This window comes from Loxodonta africana, chromosome 3 (genome assembly GCF_030014295.1).
Source record: "Loxodonta africana isolate mLoxAfr1 chromosome 3, mLoxAfr1.hap2, whole genome shotgun sequence".
NCBI lineage: Eukaryota > Metazoa > Chordata > Mammalia > Proboscidea > Elephantidae > Loxodonta > Loxodonta africana.
In genome coordinates this window covers 3,963,076-3,986,711 of record NC_087344.1, presented here as the reverse complement: position 1 = coordinate 3,986,711, position 23,636 = coordinate 3,963,076, and the positions used below count along the sequence as shown (strand labels likewise).

Below are 23,636 nucleotides of genomic sequence, written 5' to 3'. Positions count from 1 at the left end.
GCTTTGGGTCCTGAAAGGACTCTCTTCTTCCCACTGACCTAATTGTCCATCCCTCTGCTAACACTGTTCTATCCAGATTCTCATCATTTTAAAATCTTTAATATATGTTGGACAAGCCCCCTCCTTGTTCTTCAGAACAGTTTGTTGATTTTTGGACACTTGTCCTTCGTATTTGGTCGATAACGGTAGTGTTTGTTGTTGTTAGGTGCCCATGAGTCGGTTCCAGCTTATATCAACCCTGTGTACAACAGAACAAAACACTGCCCCATCCTGTGGCATCCTCACAATCGTTGCTTTATTTGAGCCCATCGTTGCAAACACTGTGTCAGTAATCTCATTGTGGCTTGTGCTCTTTTTCACTGACCCTCTAATTTACCATGCATGATGTCCTTCTCCAGGGGACTGGTTCTTCCTTATAACATGTCCAAGGTATGTAAGACAAAGTCTCGCTGTTCTGCCTTCTAGGGAGCATTTTACCTTCATGTCCTCCAAGACGTATTTGTTCGTTCTTTTGGCAGCTCATGGTATATTCAATATTCTTCGCCAGTACCATAATTCAAAAGCATCAATTCTTCTTTGGTCTTCCTTTTTCATTATCCAGTGCGCAAGATGTCCTTTGATTTCTCGACTGCTGCTTCCATGGGTGTTGATTGTGGATCCAAGTGAAACGAAATCCTTGACAACTTCAGTCTTTTCTCTGTTTATCATAATGTTGCATATTGGTCCAATCGTGAGGATTTTTGTTTTCTTTATATTGAGGTGTAGTCCGTAATGAAGGCTGTAGTCTTTGATCTTCATCAGTAAGTACTTCAGGTCCTGGTCCTCTCTGCTTTCAGCCAGCAAGGTTGTGTCATCTGCATATGGCAGGTTGTCAATGAGTCTTCCACCAACCTTCAGCAAAATTTTACTTGCCTGTGATGTTAATGATATTAAATAATTTCCCCATTCGATGGAATCACCTTTCTTTGGAATAAGCATAAGTATGGATCTCTTCCATTTGGTTGGCCAGGTAGCTGTCTTCCAGATTACTTGACATAGACAAGTGAGCGCTTCCAGCACCGCATCCGTTTGTTGAACCATCTCAATTGGTATTCTGTGAATTCCTGGAGACTTGTTTTTTTGCCATGGAAACCCTGGTGGCATAGTGGTTAAGTGCTACGACTGCTAACCAAAGGGTCGGCAGTTTGAATCCACCAGGTGCTCCTTGGAAACTCTATGGGGCAGTTCTACTCTGTCCTATAGGGTCGCTATGAGTTGGAATCGACTTGACGGTACTGGGCTCGGTTTCGGTTCGTTGTTTTTTGCCAACGCCTTCAGTCTGGAAGCTCAGCTGAACCCTGTTGGCCACAGGTGACCTTGCTCATATTTGAATACTGGTGGCATAGCTTTCAGCATTTGCCCATAGAATCCTTCAAAATTACAACTCTAGGCTTGAATTTTTTCTTCAGTTCTTTCAGCTTGAAAAATGCTGAGTGTGTTCTTCCCTTTTGGTTTTCTAACTCCAGGTCTGTACACATTTCATTATAATACTTTGTCTCCTGGAGCTGACCTTTGAAATCTTCTGTTCAGCTCTCTTACTTCATTTCTTCTGCTCACTTTGGCCACTCAGCATTTAAGAGCAAGTTTCAGAGTCTCTTTGGACATCTGTTTTGGTCTTTTCTTCCTTTCCTGTGTTTTTAATAACCTCTTGCTTTCTTCATGTATGATGTCACCCTACAATTGGTCTGATCTTTGGTCATTAGTGTTCAGTGCATCATATCTATTTTGAGATGATCTCCACATTCAAGTGAGGTATACGTAAGTTTCTATTCTGGTTCTCGTGGTCTTGTTTTAATTTTCTTCAGCTTCAAATTGAACTTGCGTTTGAGCAATTGATGATCTGTTCTGGAGTTGGCCCCTGGCCTTGTTCTGACTGATGATATTGAGTTTTTCCATCGTCTCTTTCCACAGATGTAGTCAGTTTGATTCCTGTGTTTTCTATCCGATGAGGTCCAGGTGTGTAGTTGCCGTTTTACGTTGTTGAAAAATGGTATTTGCAGTGAAGAAGTCGTTGGTCTTATCATGCAATCTCTGGTGTCGTTTCTGTCACCAAGGCCATATTTTCCAACTGCTGATCCTTCTTTGTTTCCAAGTTTCACTTTACAATCACCAGTAATTATCAGTGCATCTTGATTGCACACCTGGTCAATTTCTTGACCGCAGAAGTTGGTAAAAATCTTCAATTTCCTCATTTTTGGTGTTAGTGGTTGGTGTGTAAATTTGAATAATAGTCACCTTCCTTGTGTGGGCATTATCCTATCAGTGACTGCGTTGTACCTCAGGCTCGATCTCGAAGCGTTCTTTTTGATGGTGAACGTAATGCCATTTGTCTGCAATATGTCCTTCCCGGCCTAGGAGACCATGGGATTGTCTGATTCACAATGGCCGGTACCGGTCCGTTTCAGCTCGCTAATGCCTGGGATATCAACATTCATGTGTTCCGTTACAGCTTTGACGGCTTCCAGTTTTGCTAGATTTATACTTCATATATCCCGTGTTCCAATTACTAATGGATGTGTGCAGCTTTCTTCTCATTTTGATTCGTACCGCATCCGCAAATGAAGGTCTCGAAAGCTTGACTCCATTCATGTCATTAAGATTGACTCTACTTTGAGGAGGCAGCTCTTCCCCTGCCGTGTTTTGAGGGCCCTCCAACCTGAGGGGCTCATCTTCCGGCACCGTATCAGACAGTGTTCTGCTCTATCCATGAGGTTTTCACTGGCCAGGTCCTTCTTCTTAGCCTGGAGCTCCGCTGAAACCTGCCCACTGTGGGTGACCCTGCTGGTATTTGCCACACCCAGTGCACAGCATCCTGCGTCACAGCGACACGCCTTGGTGCGTTACCTGAAACTGACAGTCATCATTTGCATTAGGGTTCACTCGTCGTGTTGTACAGTCCTGTGAGATTTAACCAACGCTTCATGTCATGTGTCTACCCTTGCAGCGTCACACAGAACAGCGCCATTAGCCCAGAATTCCTCCATGCTCCGCCTACTCACCCCTGACCCCCCCTTGCCCTGACCCACCGGCAACCACTGACCTTTTCAGAGTCTGTGGTTTTGTCTCGTCTAGAATGACATCTGGTTGTAAGCATTGTTGTTAGGTGCCGTCGAGCCAGTTCCCACCCACGGCGACCCTGGGTACAGCAGAACGAGACACAGCCCCGTTCGGCGCCGTCGTGACGATCGCGGCTGTGCCTGAGCCCGCAGCCGCAGTCGCTGTGTCAGTCCCCCTCCCTGAGGGCCGCCTGAGCAGTCGCTGTGTCGGTCCCCCTCCCTGAGGGCCGCCTGAGCAGTCGCTGTGTCGGTCCCCCTCCCTGAGGGCCGCCTGAGCAGTCGCTGAGTCGGTCCCCCTCCCTGAGGGCCGCCTGAGCAGTCGCTGAGTCGGTCCCCCTCCCTGAGGGCCGCCTGAGCAGTCGCTGTGTCGGTCCCCCTCCCTGAGGGCCGCCTGAGCAGTCGCTGTGTCGGTCCCCCTCCCTGAGGGCCGCCTGAGCAGTCGCTGTGTCGGTCCCCCTCCCTGAGGGCCGCCTGAGCAGTCGCTGTGTCGGTCCCCCTCCCTGAGGGCCGCCTGAGCAGTCGCTGAGTCAGTCCCCCTCCCTGAGGGCCGCCTGAGCAGTCGCTGTGTCGGTCCCCCTCCCTGAGGGCCGCCTGAGCAGTCGCTGTGTCGGTCCCCCTCCCTGAGGGCCGCCTGAGCAGTCGCTGAGTCGGTCCCCCTCCCTGAGGGCCGCCTGAGCAGTCGCTGTGTCGGTCCCCCTCCCTGAGGGCCGCCTGAGCAGTCGCTGTGTCGGTCCCCCTCCCTGAGGGCCGCCTGAGCAGTCGCTGTGTCGGTCCCCCTCCCTGAGGGCCGCCTGAGCAGTCGCTGAGTCGGTCCCCCTCCCTGAGGGCCGCCTGAGCAGTCGCTGTGTCGGTCCCCCTCCCTGAGGGCCGCCTGAGCAGTCGCTGTGTCAGTCCCCCTCCCTGAGGGCCGCCTGAGCAGTCGCTGAGTCGGTCCCCCTCCCTGAGGGCCGCCTGAGCAGTCGCTGTGTCAGTCCCCCTCCCTGAGGGCCGCCTGAGCAGTCGCTGTGTCGGTCCCCCTCCCTGAGGGCCGCCTGAGCAGTCGCTGTGTCGGTCCCCCTCCCTGAGGGCCGCCTGAGCAGTCGCTGTGTCGGTCCCCCTCCCTGAGGGCCGCCTGAGCAGTCGCTGTGTCGGTCCCCCTCCCTGAGGGCCGCCTGAGCAGTCGCTGTGTCGGTCCCCCTCCCTGAGGGCCGCCTGAGCAGTCGCTGTGTCGGTCCCCCTCCCTGAGGGCCGCCTGAGCAGTCGCTGTGTCGGTCCCCCTCCCTGAGGGCCGCCTGAGCAGTCGCTGAGTCGGTCCCCCTCCCCGAGGGCCGCCTGAGCAGTCGCTGTGTCGGTCCCCCTCCCCGAGGGCCGCCTGAGCAGTCGCTGTGTCGGTCCCCCTCCCTGAGGGCCGCCTGAGCAGTCGCTGTGTCGGTCCCCCTCCCTGAGGGCCGCCTGAGCAGTCGCTGAGTCAGTCCCCCTCCCTGAGGGCCGCCTGAGCAGTCGCTGTGTCGGTCCCCCTCCCTGAGGGCCGCCTGAGCCTCTACGATGTAAGCGTGCGGAATGGTTTTTTGAGCGACTTCTTTCCCGGAGCAGTATTCATTTAACATGCCTCCATGTCTTTTGGTAGCTTGATAGCTTCTCTCTATTTTTTTTTTTAAGTTTTATTGTGAAAATATACTAAACAACACATACACCATCTCAACAGTTTGTATATGTCCAATTCAGTAGTGTTGATTACGTTCATCAAATAATGCAGCCGTTCTCCAGACCCTTTTCCCAGCCACTCCGCCACCTTCACGTCACCTCAGGGCCTCCTGAGCAGAATCCCCTCCTCTCCCCTCCCTCCCGCCCCTTAACCACTAATAATTATTGGTTTCTTTATACTGGCTTATTTCCTGCAAGTGAGATCATACGGTGTTTGTCCTCCTTTTGAGTCTGAATAATTTTGTTCAGCGTGACTTTTCCAAGGGTCATCCACGTGGTGACATGCAGCAGGACTTCGCTGCCTTTTACAGACGGTGGTCGTCCGTCCTGTGTGTGCACCCCATTTTGTTCATCCGTTCGTCTCTCCTGGACATTTCCGTCGTGGCTGTGCAGACTGCAGCACTGAAAGTCCGTTCCTTCTTGTTGGGGAGCAATGCTCCATGGCACGGACGCAGCACAGATGATACGCCTGTTCACGTGCTGTAGGACATCTTGGTCCCTTCCAGTCTGGGCAGCTGTGCATAAAGCTGCTGTAAATATCCATGCGCAGGTTTTTACGCGGACAGACATTTTCAGTTCGTTTAGGTAAGTAACTAGGAGCAGGACTGTGGAATAACGGGACTGTTTATCTTCGTAGGAAACTGACAGGTGGTCTTCCCAGGTGGCTGTGCTATTTTGCGTTCCCACCAGCAATGAATGAGTACTTGTTATTCCTCATCCTCTCATCTGGTGGCGTTAGTTTTCTGTATTTTAGCCATTCTAATTTAATAGGCGTGTAGGGATATCTCTTTGTTGTTTAAATCTGCAATTCTCTAGTGACATGCGATGTTGGGCTTCTTTTCATGTGTTTATTAGCCATCTTATGTGGTATCTATATATCCGTGTCTGTATATCTCTTGGCAATTTTGTAACTGGGTTGTTGGTTTTCTTATTACTGAGTGTTGAGGGAGTTCTTTATATATTTTGGTAACAAGTGCCTTACCAGAAATGTGTTTTGCAAATAGTTTCTCCCAGTCTGTGGCTTGTCTTTTCCTTCTCTTAACAGAAATTTTTAAATTTAATGAAGTCCAGGTTATCAGTTTGCTATTGTGTGGATCACACTTTTGGTGTTTATCTAAAAAGTCATCACCAAACCCAGGTTACCTAGATTTTCTTCTGTGTTATCTTCTAGAAGTTGTATGATTTTGCTTCTTACATTTAGGTCTGTGATCCATTTAGAGTTAATATTTGTGAAAGATGTAAGCTCTTTGTCTAAGTTCCCTTTTTGACATGTGGATGTCCAATCTTCCCAGCACAATTTGTTGAAAAGTATGTTCTTTCTCCATTGAATTAGCTTTGCTCATGTCTCAACGATCCCTTCACTTTATTTGTATGGGTGTATCTCTGGGCTCTTGATTCTGTTCCACTCATCAGTTTCTCTAGTTTTCCGCCAGTACCATACTGTCTTGGTCACTGTAGTTTCAGGGTAAGTCTTGAAGTGGGGTCGTGTCAGCCTTCCAACTCTTTCCCTTTTCGGTATTGTGTTGGCTTTTCTGGATCTTCTGCCTTCCCATATAAAGTCAGTATCCACCAAATAACTTGCTTGAATGTTGATTGGGAGTGTGTTTAATCTACAAATCAAGTCGGGAAAAACTGGCGTTTTATTAAGTCTCCCTGTCTATAAACATGAAATATATCTCCATTTATTTAGATCTTTCATCAGAGTGCATATGTTTTTTTAGATTTATGCCTAAGTATCTTCTTTAGTGCTACCGTAAATGGTATTGTACTTTTAATTTCAGGTTCCAATTGTTTATTGCTGGTATGGGGGAAGCAGTTGCGTTTTGTATCCTGCAACCTTGGTGTAATTGCTAATTAGTTTCAGGGCATTTTTTTGTTTTTGCTTTTTTTTTTTTTTCTTTGGGATTGTCTGTGTAGACAATCATACCGTCAAAGACAGTTGTTTTTTACTTCCCTACTCGTGTGTCTTTTATTTCCTTTTCTTGTCTTGTTGCTGGTCTTAGGGAGAAAGTATCTAATTTCTCACCGTTAGGTATGATATTACCTGTAGCTTTTTTCTAGGTTTTCTTTGTCAAGTTGAAGTTCTCCTGTATTACTAGTTTTTTTTTTTTTTTTAAGAGTTTTTATCATGAATGGGTGTTAGATTTTGTCAAATGCTTTTTCTCCATCTGTGATGTTAGCGTATGATTTTTCTTCTCTTCCCTGTTGCTGTGATGTATGATGAATTACACGGATTGACTTGTAAATGTTGAACCAGTCTTACATACTTGGATAACATTCAGTCATGGTGTTATAACTCTTTTTATATGTTCTTGGATTCAATTTGGTGATATTTTGTTGAGTTTTGCATCTGTGTTCCTGAGAGATACTTGTCTGTAATTTTCCTTCCTAGTAAAGTCTTGGAAACCCTGGTGGCCTAGTGGTTAAGTACTACAGTTGCTAACGAATAGGTCTGCAGTTCGAATCCACCAGGTGCTCCTTGGAAACCCTATGGGGTAGTTCTACTCTGTCCTATAGGGTCGCTATGAGTCAAAATTGACTTGATGGCAACGGGTTTGGTTTTTTTGGTTTTTTAGTAACGTCTTTGGTATAAGTTAAAAACCTTATTGTGGTTATATGCACATATATATAACAAAAAATTTGCCGTTTTACCCATTTTTAATGCACAATTCCGTGCCATTGATTACACGTACTGTGTTGTGCTACCATCACCACTATTTCCAAAAGGTTTTCATCACCCCAAAATACACCAGATAATGCTTGAACATAAGCATATATATTTTAAAAACATTTTAGAGAAATTTTAAGGCCAAAGAACCTCATCATATAGCTTCTTTTATTCCCATCAGTTCTTATTAAGTCCAATTCTTATGCATCAAATTGTGAAGCTCTGAATTTGTTGAAGACATGTTTGAAACTGTTATTAGTTTCAATTTCACCAATAAATAACAATGTTTTTTTAATATTTTGTTATCGTTGAGAATATACACAGCTAAACATACACCAATCAACGTTTTCTACACGTACAGGTCATTGATATTGATGACTTTCTTCGAATTGTACGACCATTCTCACCCACCTTTTCTGAGTTGTTCCTCCCGCATTAGCATAAACTCACTGCCCCCAAGACTTCCTGTCTAATTTTTTAAGTTGCTGTTGTCACTTTGATCCCATATAGATAGTTCTTAAAAGAGCATAATGCTTTAGGAGTTTTAACCATTTTTAAGTGTACAATTCGACAGCTGCAAGTTTTTAAGAACTGTTTCCCGGTGAGGTCACGTAGGTTGCACTTCATTCCTATCGCAGTTAAGTTGTGACAACAGGTTTGAAATGTTTCCTACTGGTGAAGCTTGTTAGAGTCTCAGTTCCCAGGATATGTATTGGCGGGTGATCATGTAAGAACCGCCTCCCTAGCATGTACCAAAATTCCAGACACCCAGAAGGAAAGCTTAAACCATATTGTTTGCATCAACTGTTTAGGCACAATAAGCAACTCACCACATGCAGTAGCTGGAACCCTCCTGAAATCCAAGTTCTCACCCACCAGACAGGGGCTAACCTTGCCAGCAGGCTATTGTAAGGGTAAGTCCTAGGCCTGGTATGTTAACTCTTTTTGTATGCTAGGTACCGGAACTTTATTATGAGAAAGCACTACAGATAGCTCTACCCAAAGGAATTAAGGGTGACCCAGGGAGCTCATTTCATTGTGTACCCACAATAGCGGTGTTCCTATCCTGCTGCTGTTCTGCTGAGTAGGTAAATTTTAACATCAGGCTTGTTGCCTGACAGTATTGTCTCTGTTCCCTGCACATGGATATCAGTGAGTCGATGATGTTTTTCAGACACATCAGGGGAACCATGCAGCTCATTGTTGCTATGAGCAGGGGTTGGACTGTCATGCTTGTGTACCCAATAAGTGAAGTTGGGAGTGCAGCCTCGAAAACGACTCTGGGGATCATATCCTCCTGGAAATTGAGACGGGAGTGTGTTCTTTAGAGAAAAGCACTGCCAAAACCTGTGTGTGTATAATAACCATGTGCAAATTCACAGTAGAATGTTTCAGCCTTCAGTTGGCTCCATGCAAGGTGGACTCTTACCCTCCTTCTTGAGGTCAGCAAATCCGGCATACTTTTTTATGGCTTTGGTGGAAAAGAGTTCTTTTGGCAACTTGGCGCGCGCGTGTGTGTGTGTACTCAATACTGGTAGGTACTGCCAAGACTTGGGAATATGTGGGATGTATGGAGGTCTAAGACCTTATGTTTTGTTTTTACTGTAATTTTTCTCTTTCCTGAGCTCTACTTTTCAGTAACTTTCTAGTCCCACGAAGTAGCACAGAGAGGAAGATAGAAACTGAGTCTGTTATAACTGTTACACAGATAAGTCAATATTGCTCCAAAGGAATATTTCTGTTTAGCAAGTAGGACCTATCTGATTATTTCTAATAGCATGGGGTTCTTGAGGATATTGTGACTAGCTGTCCCTTGTTGCAAGTTGGGTTTCTACAGGCACATTGGCCTCTCTTGTTTGGTGAGGGAAGCTTAGTACTGCAATATGTTTTTATTCCTTAAGACCCTAATTCAGGTTTGACCCTGAACTTGACGTCCTGCTGATTGATGTGGTGAGAGTTGGGAAGGAGATGAAGTAGCTTTTGTCATAGGAATTGGTGGTTTTAAAATGGAAATAGTTTCCTTTGTTTAGTATTTCTCTAATTTTTCCAGTGTGCTCTGGATCCTTCTCATAATACTTGAAGTGTTCATTGCAACTAATGTCACAAAACAGTATGTGTATAAATTTTTGTATGAGAAATTAACTTGAGCTGTAAGCTTTCACCTAAAGCACAATTAAGAAAGAAAAGAAAAATACAATGCTAGAAACTAAAGAAAAAAAAAAAAACTTGAAGTTGTCACAGAAAACCCGAATAGACACGTCCCATGTATTAGTGGTGCTGTTTAATCTATTGGAAACCCTGGTGGCACAGTGGTGAAGAGCTACAGCTGCTAACTAAAAGGTCGGCAGTTTGAATCCACCAGGTGCTCCTTGGAAACCCTATGGGGCAGTTCTGCTCTGTCCTATAGGGTCGCTATGAGTCAAATAGACACATTCTGCATAATAGTGGTGCTGTTTAATCTATGAGTTAGTGAGTGCAGACACAGAGTAAGAGGTCAGATCACTGAGTCACAGGGTAGATATTAAGAGACTCCAGAATCTTGTTTGAACTGCATATGAATTGAGTCCAGTTCCCCAGTGCTGTCAGCTTCACCCATCTTCCTGCACACACATGTCATATGTTTCAGGAGTCTGTGGTCTTTGAGGATGTGGCCGTGGACTTCACTCTGGAGGAGTGGGCTTTGTTGGATCCGGTTCAGAGGAAGCTCTACAGAGATGTGATGCTGGAAACCTTCAGGAACCTGGCTTCACTAGGTAAGGATGACGTTACTTCTTCCCTTAGTTATTTAGAGAACAAGCACTTCTTGCTCATCAAGCCTGTTCCAAGATTTGTGATGTGGGAAGGGGATATATTGATCAGTAAGACAGATGGGGTCTCAACCGTCATGGAGCCTGAGTCTAATAGTTCCTCTATGACCATGAGAATCTATGTGTAAACTGAGTTTTTCTTTCTGTCTTGGTTAAAAGACTTGAAATTCCCTTACTGTGATCAGTGTGCATATAGGTTTCACAGATCCTTTGGGGGCCCAGATAAGTTTGGTTTTGGAAACCTTGAGGGAATTTAATTGTATCTATTAAATTGTTTTCCGTTATAACACCTGGTGCTTTTTTTGATGAAGTCCTGAAATAGCCAAACTCTTCAATGTCTTCTTTGCTAACTGTTGCCTTCTTCCTTATAACATTTGCTCACTTTTTTGGTTTCAGATGATGAGACTCCATTTAAGGCCAATGAGTCCATTTCTCAACAGGATATCTATGTGAAAAAATTATCCAAGGAACATAAAACAACAAAGTCCACAAGAAATGATTCTTGGTCCTCCATTTTAGGAAAAATTTGGGAAGGCCCTAGCACTGAAGATCAGCAAAAAAACCAGGAGATACTTCTGAGGTGAGTTTCACAAAAAAGAGAATGCAGTATTCCAGGAGAGAGTCTTAATATTTCTGAAATTAAAAAGCAAATAAAAAGCCCACAGATGCATAGCTCCATCTTTGTTTATTCACAGGAAATGTTCACAACAAATTTTTTACTAAATGTGAGTTGGGCATTGAGTGTTTGAAACATAACTCAACTGGAAATAGTTGTTAGGAAACTCTGTAAATAACAAACACTGTTTTAAGAGTAAGTGTCTTTGAGTCCTCTTACAAAGCATTCAGTTTATTCCACTTTCAGGCAATTCAGATAGGGCAGAAAACCCACACTGTTAACACAAATGATTAAAATGGAACCCTAGTAGTAACTCATAAATGTTAATACTCCATTAATATTTTATTTATAACATTCTTCCCTTCATTTTAACAGAAAACACATGATTGAGAGACTCTGTGAAATTAATGATCATAATCAATATGGAGAAACCTTCGGCCAGATTCTAAATCTTAAACTGTTTGAGGAAAATCCTATTCTACTCAATCCATATGAATGCAGTGAATCTGGAAAAGTCAGTAGGCATCGTTCATCGCTTAAGAGGCACGTTGCAAGTGACACTGGACACAAACCCTATCAATGTCAAGAATATATGCAGACTTGTAGTTGTCCATCAGCCATAAAAATGCATGAGCAATCTCACAATGCAGAAAGACCTTGTGCATGTAAATTATGTGGGAAAACCTTCAGTTATCTCCAGTCCTTTCAAAGTCATGAAAGGACTTACACTAAGGAGAAGCCTTATGAATGTAAGCAATGTGGGAAAGCTTTCAGTTGGCCCATATCCTTACGAAGACATATGAGAAGGCACACTGGAGAAAAACCTTACGAATGTAACCAGTGCAGGAAAGCCTTTAGTTGGCCCATATCCCTAAAAAGACATGTGAGAGTGCACACTGGAGAAAAACCCTATGAATGCCATCAGTGTGGGAAAGCATTCAAATGGCCCCTATCTTTACGAATACATATGAGCACGCATACTGGAGAGAAACAACATGAATGTAAGCAATGTGGAAAAGCCTTCAGCTGGCCTGTATACTTACGAGCACATATGAGAACGCACTCAGTTGAGAAACCCTATGAATGTAATCAGTGTGGCAAAGCTTTCAAATGGCCATTATCCTTACGAACACATATGGGTATACACACCGGAAAGAAACTTTATGAATGTAAGCATTGTGGGAAAGTCTTCAGTTGGCCTATACACCTAGAAGCACATATGAGAATGCATTCAGATGAGAAACCCTATGAATGTAAGCAATGTGGGAAAGCCTTCAAATGGCCCTTATCCTTACGAGCACATATGACTACACACACCGGAGAGAAACCCTATGAATGTAAGGAATGCAGGAAAGCCTTCAGTCAGCTCTCATACCTTCGAGAACATGTTAGAACGCATACTGGAAAGAAACCTTATGATTGCAAGGAATGTGGAAAAGCGTTCAAGTGGCCCTCATCTTTACGAAAACATATGAGATTACACACTGGAGAGAAACCCTATGAATGTAAGGAATGTGGGAAAGCCTTCAATTGGCCCATATCTTTACGAGCACATATGAGGATGCACTCTGGCGAGAAACCTTATGAATGTAAGCAATGCGGAAAAGCCTTCAATTGGGCCATGTCTTTACGAACACATATGAGTATACACACTGGAGAAAAACCCTATGAATGTAAGCAATGTGAGAAAGCCTTCAATTGTCCTAAACATTTACGAGAACATATGAGAACACATTCTGGTGAAAAACCCTATGAATGTAAGCAATGTAGGAAAGCCTTCAGTTACCTCCAAAACCTTCGTAGGCATGAGAGGACTCACAGTAAAGAGAAACTCTATGAATGTAAGCAATGTGGGAAAGCTTTTAGTCAACTTTCATACCTTCAAGGACATGTGAGAATGCATAATGGAGAGAAACCCTATGTATGTAAGGAATGTGGAAAAGCCTTCCAATGGCCCTCATTTTTATCAAATCATATGAGAGTGCATAGTGGAGAGAAACCCTATGAATGTAAACAATGTGGGAAAGCCTTTAATTGGCCTATATCCCTAGAAGCACATATGAAAACACACTCTGGTGAAAAACCCTATGAATGCAGTCAGTGTGGAAAAACCTTCAAATGGCCTTTATCTTTACGAACACATATGAGTACACACACTGGGGAGAAACCTTATGAATGTAAACAGTGTGGGAAAGCTTTCAGTCAGCTGTCATACCTGCGAGGACATTTGCGAATGCATACTGGAGAGAAACCGTATGTGTGTAAGGAATGTGGGAAAGCCTTCAAGAGTCCCTCATCTTTACCAATACATATGAGAATACACACTGGAGAGAAACCATATGAATGTAAGAAATGTGGCAAAGCTTTTAATTCTTCTTCTGCTTTAAAATATCATGTGAGAACACATACTAGAGAAGAATATTATAAATGTAGGGTGGGAAAGCCTACTGGAAGGTAATTCCTGTATTATACTCTATAAAACACCAGGAGAAAAATCTTATAAAAATTATAAATGTTATTGCCTTTATTATTACCTCATCCTTAAGTGGACTGATAATGTGTGTATTTCTACTTACTACCTTTGAGAAATAAATATTAAGGGAGAAAGAATTCTGTAAGTACTCAACTCTAGTATATAACTTTTGACAAAAAAATCCATTGCCATATAATTAATTGCAACTTATAGCTACCCTATAGGACAGACTACAATTGCCCCATAGGCAGTCTGCTTTAAGGAAGCAGACTGCCACATCTTTCTGCAGTGGGGCACCTGGTGGGCTTGAACAGCGGACCTTTCAGCAGCCAAGTGCTTTAACTACTGTGCCACCAGGGCTCCTGAAGTTTTGATAGGTAGTGTTTTTTCTTATCATTTAGTAAGTAGAAGTTCTATCTTTCTAGTGTTTTGAGGTATATTTTTAATACAAATATAGCCTTTTATGCATTTTTTATGAGGTTCTGTAATTGTTAGAACAGTAGTAACAGTATTTTTCAGATTTTTTAATATGCCTAGTGTTGTAGTTGCTGGATATGAGTTACATATTACACATAGTCTACTTACAGAATTTTTTTTTTAATTACCAGTGCCCTTATTTCATTTTCCTTTCCAACAAATACACCATATACACCTGTTGCTGTCAAGCCGATTCCAACTCATAGCAACCCTGTAAGACAGAGTAGAACTGCCCCATAGGGTTTCCAAGGAGCAGCTGGTGAAATTGAACTGTTAACTTTTGGTTAGCAGCTGTAGTTCTTAACCACTGTGCCACAAGGGCTCCTTCCAATAAATAGTTGGCAGAAATTTGTAATTATGCAAACTTCTTCAAAAAATATAGCCTGAAGCGAATTGTTAAATTCAGCCTTTGCCCATTGTCCTTGATTCTATTTGTAAATTGGACAATAGGCTTTACATTCAGAGAAACCTTGATATGATAAATCTAGAGTTGGAGATGGGTCTCTTGGATTGTGTTATGTCAGTGTGGGACATGTTGGGAATTATATTGACAAGACTCCTTTTACGGTTCCATGTTTCAATTTAACAATATCCTAACTCGTGTGTGATTTGGAAGGCAGAAGTGAAGAAGCCATTCCTGAAATATTGGAGTTACGATACAGGGAGACAGACCGATGCATAGGGGATTTGTGGGCACAAGCTGCCAGCTCATTTTCTTGATTTCCTCGACATGTGTGCAGTGGAAAATTTACAGACGTGATAGGCTGTATTGTACGACAGAAACTGTATTTAAAAATACAAAATGAGTCTCAAGCTGAGATGGAGTTAGGCCTACACTTTAGTCGGAGGCCTCAGTCATGTCAAATGCCTTAAATATTAGAATGCTCTTTGTCACAGGGAAAAGACCTCATAAGGAACTCACTTCACTGTAGATGTTCTTAGGTCATGAACGTAACTCTTTGAAAGTTTTAAACGTTTTTGAGGCAGTAAGAATTGAGTGGAGGTAAAAGCCCTCGGTAAAGAAGCAGCAGACAGTCATATTAGCAAGATGCGCAGAATCATTGAGAGGTTTTTGTAGTTTGAAGGTGAGCTCCAGAAAGAGAGTATCATTTTGAGTAGCATTTAGTAGAAAAGATGATGCATTTGCTATCCTAGAAGGAAAAAATTTAATGTGTTTTGTAGGGGGAGAAGTTGGGAGCTTTTTGTTTAAATAACCAACAAAACCCCCAAGACCCATTTTCCTTTTTCATAGGTGTCACATGCCTGTGCTTACACATTTGGCACTAGGTAGAGAAGAGGAAAAAAGTAACACCTTCGTGTTTTATTAAAGAGCAAATGATATGCAGTCTTCTTTTTTCCATGCTAACTATGTCTTTGTAGCCCTGCAAAGATTAGTGAGTGCTAATCAGTACCTGAGTCCCCTCTCACCCTAATCACCCTTCCTATCATACAAATGAAGGAACCTAGACGTAGACCCTTGCCTGAGTTCATGTCACTCCTAGTAATGGAATCTCTATGTTGAAGAGTTAATGTGTGGCACCACTTGTACTAACACTGCTGAAAATTTTAAAATCTGGAAGAACACTGAAAGAAAAATGTGACTGCTTAGTTTTACCAAAGACTCCTTGGACTGTATGGTTTCCTATTAAATGACACCATGGAAATGGCAAAAGTTTAGAGATCCAAAACATATCAGGAGGTAAGTGTCGGGGAGTACAAGTGGACCCCATGGGAGAATTCTTTTGGGATGATGGAGTGTTACGTATCTTGATAGTGGTGTGAATACGCATTTATAAAAACTCAGAGCTACCCTAAAAATTGTGAATTTCACTTTTTTTTTTTTAACAAATGAACATAAAACCACCAAGCAACAAGCACACTTAACACGTGCTAAGAGGAAAGTTACACTCTTGCACCTTGATTTCTGGGAATGCAGCAACATTTCTTTCTACATCTTGGGATCTTCGTGAAAAAGTGGACTGGGGAATGACTTGTGCCCCATTACTTCTCTTCAGAAAACACTTGGGAAACCCCTCTAGGGCCACACCTGTCAGCTGACACACACTGGGTGAAAGGAATCTTTTCAAGATTACACCAATGTCTTTGTTTCTGTGTTCCTATAACAAATACCACATGTAGGTAGTTTAAGAAACAAAAGTTTAATTTCAAGCATTTTGGGGGACTAGAAATCAGAATTCAGGGTGCTGGCTCTAGGGAAAGGCTTTCACTGTTCACTCTAGGGGAAGGTCCTTGTCTCTCTTCCTCTTCCGTTCCTTAGGTGTTGGTGATCTTCATGTGGCATGGTATCTGTCTTCCTCCATCTCAGCTTGCTTGCTGCTTGCTACCTGCTTCATCTGCTCTTTTACATCTCAAAAAGTGATTGTCCTAAGACTTACCCTACATAAATACTACCTCATTAACACAACAGAGAAAAGCCATTATTCCCAAATGAGATTATAACCACAAATATGTTGTTAGGTGCTGTCCAGTTGGTTCTGACTCACAGCTACCCTGTGTACAACAGAATGAAACGCTGCCTGGTCCTGCCCCATCCTTAACAATCATTGCTGTGTTTGACCCCATTGCTGCAGCCCCTGTGTCAGTCTATCACGTTGAGGGTCTTCCTTTTTTTCACTGACCCTCTACCTTACTAAGCACGATGCCCTACCTCAGGGATTGGTTCCTGCTGATAACATGTCCAAAGTGTGTGAGACAAAGTCACTACATCCTAGCTTCAAAGGAGCACTCTGGCTGTACTTCTTCCAAGACAGACTTGTCCAGTCTTCTGGCAATCCATAGTATATTCAGTATTTTTCACCAACATGATTCAAAGGCATCAATTCTTTGGTCTTATTTACCATCCAGCTTTCGAATGCATATAAGGTGATTGAAAATGCCATGGCTGGGGTCAGGCGCACCTTAGTCCTCAAAGTAACATCTTTGCTTTTCAACACTTAAAGAGGTCTTTTGCAGCAGATTTGCCCAATCCAATACGATGTTTGATTTTTTGATTACCACTTCCATAGGTGGTGGTGATTGTAGATCCAAATAAAGTGAAATCCTTGACAACTTCAACATTTTCTCCGTTTATCATGATGTTGCTTATTGGTCTAGTGAAATTTTTAGTTTTATTTTGAGGTGCAATCTTTGATCATCAGTAAGTGCTTCAAGCCTTCTTCACTTTCAGCAGCAAGGTTGTGTCATCTGCATATCGTAGGTTGTTAATGAGTCTTCCTCCAATCCTGATGAGACGTTTGTCTTTGTATAGACCAGCTTCTCAGGTTATTTGCTCAGCATGCAGATTGAATAAGTAGGTGAAAGGATACAACCCTGGTGCATACCTTTCTTGACTTCAAACCACGCAGTAACCCCCTATTCTTTTCAAACGACTGCCTCTTGGTGTAAGTACAGGTTCCTCAAGGGCACAATTAAGTGTTTGGAATTCATATTCTTTGTAATGGTTATCCATAATTTGTTATGATCCCACAGAGTCTAATGTCTTTGCATAGTCGATAAAACACAGGTAAACATCTTCCTGGTATTCTCTCCTTTCAGCCAAGATTCACCTGACACCAGCAATGATATCCCTTGTTCGGAATCTGGCTTGAATTTCTGGAAGTTCCCTGTTGATGTACTGGTACAACTGCTTTTGGATTATTTTCAGCAAATTTTTACTTGCTTGTGATATTAATGATATTTGTCAATAATTTCCATATTCTGTTGGATCACCTTTCTTTGGAATGGGCACAGATAGGCGTATTTGTAACCAAATGGCTACACTTCACAATTTCTGGAAATGGAAGATTCAAGCATGCCTGCTTATACCCGTTGCCCGTTGCTGTCGAGTTGATGCCTGCTATGGTAGTCTTAAAAGACAGCTGCAAATATTTTGACAATTCTCCCATCAAAAGTGGGGTCTATTCCTCTTTCCTTCAACACGTACTGGCCTTAGAACCTTGGTTCTAACAGAGAGAGTTTAGTGGAATTGATGGTATGAGACTTCTGAAGCTAGGAGATTAAAAATACTGCTCCTGCCAGGCTTTGTCTGTTGGGTGGCCCTCTTAGGGATCCCTGAGTCTAAGGTAAAAATTCCACATACGATGAAGCCGCCATGCTGGAAACATGGGAAGGAATCACGGAGTGACAGTCGCTGCCCTGCTGATTTCAAGTGAAAGAGAAAATGGACGTTCTTTTGTAGCCCTGTGCCAGAAGCAGAACCGTGGAGAAAACAAAAATTGTTTGAAGCCACAAAATTTTAGAGAAGTATTTTACGCAGGCAAATCCGTTGCCATTGAGTCGATTCCGACTCATAGTGACCCTAAAGGACAGAGTAGAACTACCCCATAGGGTTTCCAAGGAGCACCTAGGTGGATTCAAACTGCCTACCTTTTGGTTAGCAGCCATAGCTCTTAACCACTACACCACCAGGGTTTATCCTTGAAGACTAAGTTGCTCCTAACCCAAGCCATGGTATTTTCAATGGTATCATATGCATGCGAAAGCTGGACAATGAATAAGACCGAAGAAGAATCAATGCCTTTGAATTGTGGTGCTGGCGAAGAGTATTGAATATACCATGGACTGCCCAAAGAATGAACAAATTTGTCTTAGAAGAGGTACAACCAGAATGCTTTTTAGAAGCAAGGATGGCAAGACTGCGTCTCACATACTTTGGGCATGTTATCAGAAGGGATCAGTCTCTGGAGAAGGACATCATGCTTGGTAACGTACAGGGTCAGCAGGAAAGAGTAGGACCCTCAACAAGATGGATTGACATGGCTGCAACAATGGGCTCAAGCATAACTACGATTGTGAACCAGGTGCAGGACTGGGCAGTGTTTTGTTCTGTGGTACATAGGGGTCACTATGAGTCGGAACTGACTAGACGGCAACTAACAACAACATAATATGTAGCAGTAGACAACCAGGTGATATGCCCCTCCCTCTACTCCAGGTGAGATGGAGCGCTATTCCACATAAAACATGACTTACATAGAATTTGAGAGAATATTTAAAAAAAAAATTTAGATCATTTTGACAAACTGTTTTTCTTCCCAAATTTGTTCTACTGACCAGAAATAGATGAGGCATTTTATAAGTTACGTTTCCTCACCTACCCCAGAAAACATACTGCTTATCTTCTTGGTGAAAAATGGGGACATGGACGTCTTATAAAACAGAAACATTTTTATTCCTGAAATGGGCTGCACTCTTTGATAGGTATCTAATGTATCAGAAATTCTATTGTCCAGTATTCCATTTATGACTTTTAATTCTTCATTCAGAACTTAGCTTACAAAAAACAAAAAAAACCTGTTGCCATCGAGTCGATTCAGACCCACAGCAACCCTAAAGGACAGAGTAGAACTGCCCCATAGGGTTTCCAAGGAGCACCTGATGGATTCAAACTACTGACCTTTTGGTTAGCAGCTGTAGTTCTTAACCACTGTGCCACCAGGGTTTCTTATTATTTTCATCATAAACATATATGTGTCACAACTTACAAAGTTGTATACTTTATATAGCTGCATGTACCCCATATACCTTAAAAAATGTTAGCTTGATCACGGCTTTTGTATTTTAGTTCAATATCAAGCTCTTGAAAACTTACTGTAAATGATTGTGAAGCTTAAAGTTTTCCCATATATACTTAAAGGACCAAATAATACATAATTATTCACCACTTGGAGCTCTGGTGGTGCAATGGTTAATAGCTCGGCTGCTAACCGAAAGGTCACCAGTTCAAATCCATCAGCCACTCCTTGGGAACCCTATGGGGGAGTTCTGCTCTGTCCTATAGGGTTGCTATGAGTTGAAATCAACTCGGCAGCAACTTTTTTTTTTTAACGCACCCCTTAGGCATTACCTGCGTGGCGCAGTTAAGCGCTCAACTACAAACCAAAAGGTTGGCAGTTCGAGTCCACCCAGGGGCACCTCAGAAGAAAGACCTGGTGACCTGTTTCCCTATGGGGCACAGTTCTGCAACACATGGGGTCCCACGAGTCAGGACCGACTTGATGGCAACTAACAAAAATAGCATATGTGCCTCTTAAACGGTAAATACGACTCACAGGTAAGTCTCTCGGAGCTTGCTGTGCTTTTGAGTCTCATCACACACAGGCTGGAAAACACACGGAGACAGACACACCTCTGGGAGACACTCCTGCCTGAGCGTCAGGATTGGAGGAAGACTCATTAACAACCTCCGTATGTAAGTCGGAATCGACTCGACAGCCCTGGGATACGCAGGCGACGCTACCTTGCTTGCTGTAAGGGAAGAAGACTTGAAGCACTTACTGATGAAGACCAAAGACTACAGCCTTCAGTATGGATGACACCTCAATCACAACAAGTAATTTTTTAAAAATCTTTACAACTAGGTCCATAAGCAACATCCTGATAAATGGAGCAAAGATTGATGTTGCCAAGGATTTCATTTTACTTGGATGCACAAGCAATACGTCGTTTGATTTCTTGACTGCTGCTTTCATGGGCGTTGACTGGATTTCAAGGAAATTCTTGTTGTCAGGGATTTCACTTTACTTGGATCCACTATCAGCAATGCCCGTGGAAGCAGCAATCAAGAAATCAAATGACGTATTGGACTGGGCAAATCTGCAAAAGACCTCTTTAAAGTGCTGAAAAGCAAAGATGTCACTTTGAGGACTAAGGTGCGCCTGACCTAAGCCATGGCCTTTTCAATCATACATACATAAATACATATACATATACATATATACAAGCTGGACCGTGAATAAGACAAAAAGAATTGGTGCCTTTGAATTATGGCGTTGGCAAGGAATCTTGACTATACCATGGACTGCTAGAAGAGCAAACAAATCTGGAAAGAAGTACAGCCAGATGCCCCTTAGAAGGGAGGATGGTGAGACTTCTCACGTACTTTGGACATGTTATAAGGTGGGGCCGGTCCCTGGAGATGTACATCATGCTTGGTAAAGAAGAGGGTCAGTGAAGGAGAGGAAGACCCAAGTTGGACTGACACAGTGCCTGCAGCGATGGACTCAAGTGTAGCAATGGTTGTGAGGATGGGGCAGGACCGGGCAGTGTTGTGTTGTGTCGCTGTGAGGTGGACCGGACTCCACAGCACCTAACAGCAACATGCCCACACGGGCCTGAGTGGAAACATTCTGCTATAGATGTTTAAGTGAGACCACAGTCTCTGGATTTTCCACATTCTAATTTCTCAAGAAAAATACCAAATCATTAACAGGGCTTAAAAGTCCACACCACCTTGTCTAGTAGCTTCTCTTGACCCTGCACCTCCCCTGTTCCAGCACCCCAACTCCTGTGACCCGGGCCGGATCTCAGTTTTCAACTTCACCATACTCTTTTCCTCCAGCGTGACCACATGAGAATTAACCTGGAGCAGTGTGTCTCCTTTAACAAGCCGAATTCATAATCATCCTTCAAACTGCAGCTTCAATTTCAGTCTCAGAAAGACCTTCGAGACTCATCCAACCAAAGCAGTTACTCCCGGTTGTTATGTTGGAAACTGCCCTGTAGTTACTCTTCGTTAACACTGATGCCAGCTAGCCGGTTACTCCAGTTGAATCTGAGTCATGGTGACCGCATGTGTGTCAGCCTAGCACTTTGCTCCAGAGGGTTTCCGAGGCTGATTTCTTTTGAAGTAGATCATCACTACGTCTTTCTTCCGAGGCGCCTCTGGTTGGCCTCGAACCGCCAACCTTTCACTTAGCAGCCAAGTGCATTAACCATGTTCGCTACTCAGGGACTTGTCCTAGTGGAGTCACTGGACCCACATTCCAGTTGATTTTAAAAGAAAATTTTTACGAAGGAATAATTTCCCTGGAGAAAGATGCATTCAAGTCGATTGCCAAAGCGTGTTCTGCCTTGCAGGACAGAACAAAGAAGTAACTAGTGTAAGTGGTTACAGGCAGTGTAACTAGTTCGCATCAAACGGGTTGCAAGGAGGAGGAGGAGGATTTACAAGGGGCAATTAGCTACAACTTTCTTTACATCAATTTCTAGTCTAACTCAAATTCTTATTTTTGATACAGTTTAACTAAGGCAGTATTTCTAAAATGAAACGTATAAACATTTTTGTGAGGAAGTTTAGTGATGAATTGCAGCCTGATTCCACTTAATATTGTAGTTTTTGGATACAAAACCAACCATTAGTCAGGAAAGAATAAGATTAGATCCATTTTAAAACTAGGTCTTTTGAAGTGTAACTCTGCTTTTTCAGCTAAGGGAAAAGGAGGTAAAGCCCAGGAGCTTGTTGGGGAAATTCCTTGCAGGTAATTAAAACAACAAGTTTATTTAAGGCTCTTATTTAACGTCTCAGTGAGAGCCTTCCCTTCAGAAACATACTTCACGTAATCAGGCACTGAGCTTTGTCCCCTTCTCCCCCCACAAACAGTTACACCGTAACAGAAGTCGCATGTTTATCAGGAGAGCAGAAGAGAAATTCTCAGATAATTTCAGAATAGCGAACCTAAATTTATTTCTGAAATCCTCCCTAAACCAGAGGTCCAAACACCTCAACATCTAAAATTCCCACATACATCGTCCCTTTTTGACCAAGCCACCGCCAGGGGGCGACAGATGACTTACAAAGGAATTACCACTATTCTGCAAGGACTCGGACTCTCCGGGAATAATTTTCTTGTTGTGAGTCTTCAGGCTGCTGTGTCCAGTTGTCTTTCTGTAGGGAACTGGATCTCACCATGTTACTTCCCGAACTCCAGTCGCAGAAGATTTTGTCGCGGCTGGGCTGCTCTTCCGGCAGTTGGTAACGCTCTGGATGCTGCTCTTTGGCGACTGGACACCGTTTGATTTTTTTGCAGTCGGGAACTATCTGACGTCAGCTTGCTGTCACTCTGTCTGGGTTTCATCTTCAGGGTGGCTAGGTTTTGATGGGGGTGTGTGTGGTGAACAGACCCCATTAAAGGAATAACTGGTATTCTAACAGGGTTTAACTTCAGAACTAAACCTCATCCTCCTTAGAAAAATCGGTTTCCTCTAAATACATAATTCATCACATGGTCATATGCCTTGAGGGTTGGCTGTGGCAATGAGAAGCACAACGCATTATACATTTTTTTTTAATATCGTGCTTTAGGTGTAAGTTTACAGAGCAAATTAGTTTCTCATTAAATGATTAATAGGCAAATTGTTTTGTGACATTGGTTGCTAATCCCATGATGTGTCTGTCGACACTCTCCCAATCTCAACCTCCGGCTCTCCATTTCTGTTTGCCCAGTTTTCCTGTTCCTTCCTGTCTTCTCATCTTTGCTTTTTGGCTGGTGTGCCCATTTAGTTTCTTACACATGATTGAGCTACAGGTGTTGTTTGTTTTATCGGCATATCTAATCTTTGGCTGAACCCATTGGGGGCAGGTGTCTGTTTTTGCGGAAACCCTGGTGGTGTAGTGGTTAAGAGTTTGGCTACTAACCAGCAGGTCATTCAGTTCAAATCCACCATGCACTCCTCGGAAACCCTATGGAGTAGTTATATCCTGTCCAGTAGGGTCGCTATGGGTCAGGATTAATTCGACAGCAACGGTTTTTTTTTTTTTTTTAATCTTTGGCTGAAGAATGAACTTCAGGAGTAACTTCAGTACTGGTATCTGGGGGCCATACTCTTGAGGTTTCTCCAGTCTCTGTCAGATCAGTAACCCTGGTCTTTTTTATCAGTCTGAATTTTGTTCTACATTTTTCTCTTATTCTGCATGGGACTCTTTATTGTGATCCCTGTCAGACCAGTTTGTGGTGGCAGCCAGGCACCATCTAGTTGTTCTGGACTCAGTCTGGTGGAGCCTGTAGTAGTTGTGGTC

General features: G+C 43.1%; 1 protein-coding gene across 3 annotated transcripts in view; it reads left to right on the top strand.

Moving 5' to 3' along the window:
* Positions 1-22,662, top strand: part of LOC100673044 (zinc finger protein 709-like) — a 34,260-nt gene extending 11,598 nt beyond the window's left edge. The window contains exons 2-4 of one of the 3 annotated variants that reach the window (XM_010601242.3): positions 10,073-10,199; positions 10,650-10,833; positions 11,245-22,662. In XM_010601242.3, coding sequence (XP_010599544.3) covers positions 10,073-10,199; positions 10,650-10,833; positions 11,245-13,327 — 2,394 coding nt within the window. In that variant the 3' untranslated portion in view covers positions 13,328-22,662. The remainder of the gene's footprint in view (positions 1-10,072; positions 10,200-10,649; positions 10,834-11,244) is intronic. The other 2 variants (XM_064280224.1, XM_064280223.1) reach the window with 2 other exon arrangements.
* The last annotated feature ends 974 nt before the right edge of the window (positions 22,663-23,636 follow it).